Below are 5,544 nucleotides of genomic sequence, written 5' to 3'. Positions count from 1 at the left end.
AAAATAATTTTACAGATACATTTAATTATATAACATTACATTAGTAAAAATAATTACTTTTCACATTAACCATATAAATAGTCATATAAAAGAACGAATGTAATTGTACGATTGTATAAAATATTTTACATTATCATTATCAGTACATCAAAATTATACTCATATAATAATTGGAAATGTGTAGAAGGCAACTAAGCCACAAGCCCCTCTAATAATCCAATGTGTCTATATAAATAAGTGTTGCAACTTTTGCTAAAATCACAATTCAGTAGCATACAAAAACAAAATATGGTTAGGGTTATTATTAGTAGTGCAAATAGGCTCTTGATTGTTTTGTTGTTTTCCTTATTACTATTTGTTCCCCAAATCAATGGGTCCATGTCCTCAAACAGGAAATTAGGAAAGGCTCCCATAACTGCAAAGGGACTATCCTATGATTTCTATTGGATATCATGCCCTAGGGTTGAAAGAATTATAAGGAAGCATCTTGAAGATGTCTTTGAAAAGGACCCTGGCCAAGCTCCTGGAATTCTTCGTCTCTTCTTCCATGATTGCTTTTCTCAGGTACATTTATTATATATCATATTAATAAACTTAGGAAAAATATGAAGAGCCAATGGAATATTTGTACAATGTGTATAATAGAAGTTTAGGGAGTATTAGAAATATAACCATTAGTGTTATCTTTTCTCATTAGCATAAGCTTTTGGAATGAGTGGTATCATGATATAGTATCAGAGCTCTAGATCCAAAAGATCAAGAGTTCGATCCTTGGTGACCGGATAGTTATTATGGATATTATGGGTGATGTTTATTTTATAACTCATATAGCCTATTGTACACATTATTCAAATATTCTATTAGCTCTCTAACAGAACTCATAAACTTAATATTAATCTCAGTACTATGTTATTTAGCATTCATATTTATAATCCTTAATCTTGTTGCATATTGAATATTATTTAATTTATATATCGACAATGTTATGTATATACAAAAAATCAATTATTTAGTTATATTAAAATATAAAATATATATTAAAAATAAATTAATTAAATTGGATAAGTATGTATATATATAAATAAATGATAATTTTGATTTGATATTTTGTATATTTTTATTTTGATATATGCAAATGTATTATTATATATTTGAGAAATTAATCACACATGTAAACAATAATGGCTAATTTAATTATATTTCTAGTGAGTTTATCAATAACAAATTATTTAGTTTACATAATATACCTTAACATAAAGCTTTTTTTATTCAAATATTTAACATATGTATGTTAACAATCTGTAAACTAAAGTATTATATAGACTGAACTGTATTGTCTGAAGCATGAGCGATGATCCAATATTATTGAACCTAAAAAATATAATGAATTAGACCATCATGCACTAATTTATTATTATGCATCGAGTTCGATATATTTGAAGCATTATTGAGATTAAATCTGATTTAGGTATTGGATAAATTAAAAAATATAAATAAACAGATCAATATGATTTCATTCACCGAGATCATTCGTATATATTTATAATAGCAATTCCGCTACGTTACCAACAGTATTTCTGTCAATTTCTGCCAATTTTTATTTATAATTGTGTTTAATAGAAATGTCTTTGTGGATGTGTCTAATAAAAATATTTTTTTATTGCTGTATTTAATAAAAGTGTTTTTATAGATATATTTATTCAACATATATTTCATAAACATATAAAATGATGCAATCATGCAAATAATACTATATATAGATGAATTAATTCATCATTGAATATATATAGCAAAGTTGAATTGATATATATTATTATGCCCTGAAATAAATCAGGGATGCGATGCGTCTATATTTTTGAGCGGTGCAAGTGGAGAACAGGACACAGATGAAAACTTTGGACTAAGGCCAGAAGCCATTGAGACCATTGAAAATCTTAGAGCTCTTGTTCGCAAACAGTGCCCTAGGGTTGTCTCTTGCTCTGACATCCTTGTTATTGCAGCACGCGAAGCTGTTCGCCAGGTATATATTCTATACCAACCTCTAATTCGACGTGTAACGTATTTTAAGTGTAATTAATAAAGAAGGTAAATACTTTTTTCATGAAAAGTTAATAGTTTATAATAGTTAAATAATTTGATAGATTTGGTTAAGTTATTGTATAATAATTTTTGACGTTTAATTTTATATAAAAACAACTAGACGTGAATTTTCATTTTAATAGCATAAGTATTTTAGAATATTGGTTAGCAGAAATATTTAATAACAAAAAAATAGCTAAAAACAACTAAAATTTGTCTTATTTAATATTTATTAATTATTGTTAGAATTAATAAATATTAAATAGGATAATTTTTTTTGTTGAGTTAAGGCTTAGTTTGGTAAAGTTTTTATTTCTTAAGGCTATATTTCGTTGGAAGATAATTTTTTAAAAGTTGTAGTATTTATGTTTGGTAAATCAAATTAAAAATACTTTTCAATAAACACAAGCAACAACAATTACGTTTGGTAGAATAGCTTTTAAAATTAAAAAATACTCTAATAGACATGAATGCAAGCATTAAATTTAAAAATTACTTAACACATGAGGTTATTATATTAGACTTTTGCCAATGAGTAATAGCTCAAATCGCATAGTCACCACATACTCAATTAAGAGGTTGCGGGTTCGAATCTTATATCTTTGGTAAAAAAAATATTATATTAGACTTTTAAATTTTGAAAAGTACAAGTGAATTTTAAAAAGTTCTATCTTAGTTGCTTTTAAAAGTACCCTGATTTTTTAAAAACTGCAGTACAAGCACATAATCTTTTTTATTTATCAAACATAAAATGAGAATATTGAGCTTTTAAACAGCACAAGCATCTCTTCGAAAAGTTTTACCATACCAAACCTAACATTTGATGCATACCTTGTATTACATTATACTACGTGCACACCAAAATCAATCACTATATACATGTTAAAAATATAAATATATATTCAAAATAAATTAAATTTCACATGTATTTATATATAAATATAACAGTGACTAATTCTAGTAACTTATTTTGGTTTCCACGTAGATTTTTTTTTTACCATATCTCACATGCATTTGATGTCTATTATTTTGAACCTTGCATGTTTATTTAGTTTGGAGGCCCTGATTTTGATGTGCCATTGGGAAGAAAAGACAGCAAATTCTTCAACAAATCCTCAGCCGCAAATCTCCCAAAACCTTTCTTCAAAACCGGAGAGCTTGTTAAATCCTTCAGCGATAGAAACTTGGATGCCACAGATTTGGTTGCACTCTCCGGCGCACACACATACGGGCTAGCCCACTGTGGATCACTCTTCAACCGGACCACCGACACACAGCCGCCGATCGATCCGGAGTTCAGGAATGGCCTCATCGGAAAATGTCCCGACGAGGACAGCCCTGTCCCGATCGACCTAGACATAAGGACACCAAACAAGTTCGACAATATGTATTACATTGATTTGTTGAACCAACAAGGTGTTTTTACCTCGGACCAAGATCTTGCTAGTGATCCTAGGACGAGGGAGATTGTGAACCAGTTTTCTTCTAATCAGAAACTCTTCTTTGACAAGTTTGCTAATGCTTTTGTGAAGGCTTCACAGTTGCAAGTTTTGACTGGGAATGATGTTAATGCTGAGATTCGTAAGACTTGTTTTGCTCCTAATAATGATGGCTTTTCTTCTTCTTCGTCTTCTGTGCTCCATGAGGTTGTGGATTCGGCTGAGACAAACAACATCTAAGTTGGTTAATAATTATTTTCTGTGTGTTGTTAATGAGTACCAAAATTAAAGCTAGTTTGTATCTTGGTTTATCAATAATTATGTATTGGTAATGTCTAATTTATTTATGGGAGTTTGCAGTAATAAATATAATTTAATTTTAATATATTAATAGGGCAAAGTAATTTTATACAAATATTATTTAATTATACAATGTCACATCAATAAAAATAATTACCACCTTTTACATTAATAACGTGAATAATTATCTAATAAATGGAAAAGTTTAGGAATCAGCAACTTTTTCAAATGATGGTCAGCATGTAATCAGTAAAGAAAAATGAGTCATTAGATAAAATCTCACACCAATCTCATACAATTAAAATCATCATTGATAGCTATTTGATGACTACAAATCACAAAAATTACTGACCCCTAATACTTTTCAAAACAAATATATTTTTTGAAGAGGATTAGAGGAGTGTAAAAGGTCAGGGACTAATTTATCTTTTTTCCTAAAAATTTATTTATTTTTTTTCTATTAATTAAATACTGACTAAATTTTAATAAAAATGTTAGTACTTAAACTTTCTCATAATTTTTTTTTTATCAAAACATCAAGATTTCTCATTTATTTGCTACTTGTGTATTTAGAGTAGATGTGTTATAAGCTTCACTATATATCTTTTACTTTGGCAAGTTTGGACAACAATCAAGTAACTCTCCAAGTATTTGAGTGTATCAATTCACACCTCAATGTTACAAGGATGAGGTTATGACAAAACAAAGCAATAGAATGATGATACGACGATGGGGAGTGGATAATTAGGCTTCTCGTCATTTTTAGGTCTTGTTGATGTTGTGTAACCCAATCCCACTGCCCGAAGAAATGAATTAATTTTACAACTATCTTTTCCCTATTTCCCGCTCAATTTGAAGCAACCTTTTCTCACAGAAAAATCCATTGAAAATGTGAAAGAAAAGTATTACAACACTTTAAATGGAAATCATCATTAAAACTGAAATAATAACAGTCCTTAATGAACAAGATCCGTTGAAACTGATAAACAATCACATAAAATATATATACACAAAGGAGTGATATATACAGTTTTTTGTCTATAGTTTAATAGTTTTATTAAGCAACCATTACAAAACAAAAAAAAATATCCAAAATGAATGAATTGGTCTAAATTCCAATGTTTAAATAAAAGTAAACTCTTTCCAATATAAACCTTCAAATTTTTCGGTTACCTACTTAGCCCAAGCCTTCACATTACATTGCACCTTCTTAATGCATTAGAGATAAAAATAAAAGTTAGGGTGTGCATGGCCCGGTTAGGCCCAAAGATCTGGTCCGGTCCTGAACACTTTAGAGGTTAATTTAGTGTAATTTTATTGGGTTTAGGGTCGGATAAGGGTCTCAAAAATATACCCGATCATTATTTCGGGTCGGGTCCGAGCCATAGCTCGGTCACCCGAAATCGGCCCGGTGGCCCCGGTCATCATACACAATTAATATTTTGTATTATTAGTGATGGATGATGGCTATTATTACGTGGAATTTAAGTATTGTAAACCTTAATATTTTGTGTTATTAGTCATTGTATATAAGACTATAAGTTAATGTTTTATGTTTAAAATACATAAGACTTTAGACTAATGCATAATATTGTGTTATTTGTATTGATTTAAATATTTGGTGTTATTAGGCAATATTAATATTGATTATGGTTATGCTTTAATTTTAGAGAAGAGTTGGTTCTTATTATATTTTTCTAAGTGAATTTTACTATGTCAAATAATG

General features: G+C 28.9%; 1 protein-coding gene across 1 annotated transcript; it reads left to right on the top strand.

Annotated features, from left to right (window-relative positions):
* LOC107642242 (peroxidase 12) lies at nucleotides 283–3,856 on the top strand. Its single transcript, XM_016345532.2, has 3 exons — nucleotides 283–564; nucleotides 1,835–2,020; nucleotides 3,132–3,856. The coding sequence occupies exons 1-3, from the start codon at nucleotides 289–291 to the stop codon at nucleotides 3,756–3,758; spliced, it is 1,089 nt and encodes a 362-aa protein (XP_016201018.1). The 5' UTR covers nucleotides 283–288; the 3' UTR covers nucleotides 3,759–3,856.

The sequence above is a fragment of the Arachis ipaensis genome, chromosome B05 (genome assembly GCF_000816755.2).
Source record: "Arachis ipaensis cultivar K30076 chromosome B05, Araip1.1, whole genome shotgun sequence".
NCBI classification, from domain to species: domain Eukaryota; kingdom Viridiplantae; phylum Streptophyta; class Magnoliopsida; order Fabales; family Fabaceae; genus Arachis; species Arachis ipaensis.
The sequence above is the reverse complement of the archived record's forward strand: the minus strand, read 5'-3'. Positions and strand labels throughout refer to the sequence as shown.

Coding starts and splice junctions, on each gene's coding strand:
- LOC107642242 (XM_016345532.2), top strand. CDS start 289: ATGGTTAGGGTTATTATTAGTAGTGCAAATAGGCTCTTGATTGTTTTG. Junction 565..1,834: donor TCCATGATTGCTTTTCTCAG/GTACATTTATTA, acceptor GAAATAAATCAG/GGATGCGATGCGTCTATATT. Junction 2,021..3,131: donor CACGCGAAGCTGTTCGCCAG/GTATATATTCTA, acceptor ATGTTTATTTAG/TTTGGAGGCCCTGATTTTGA.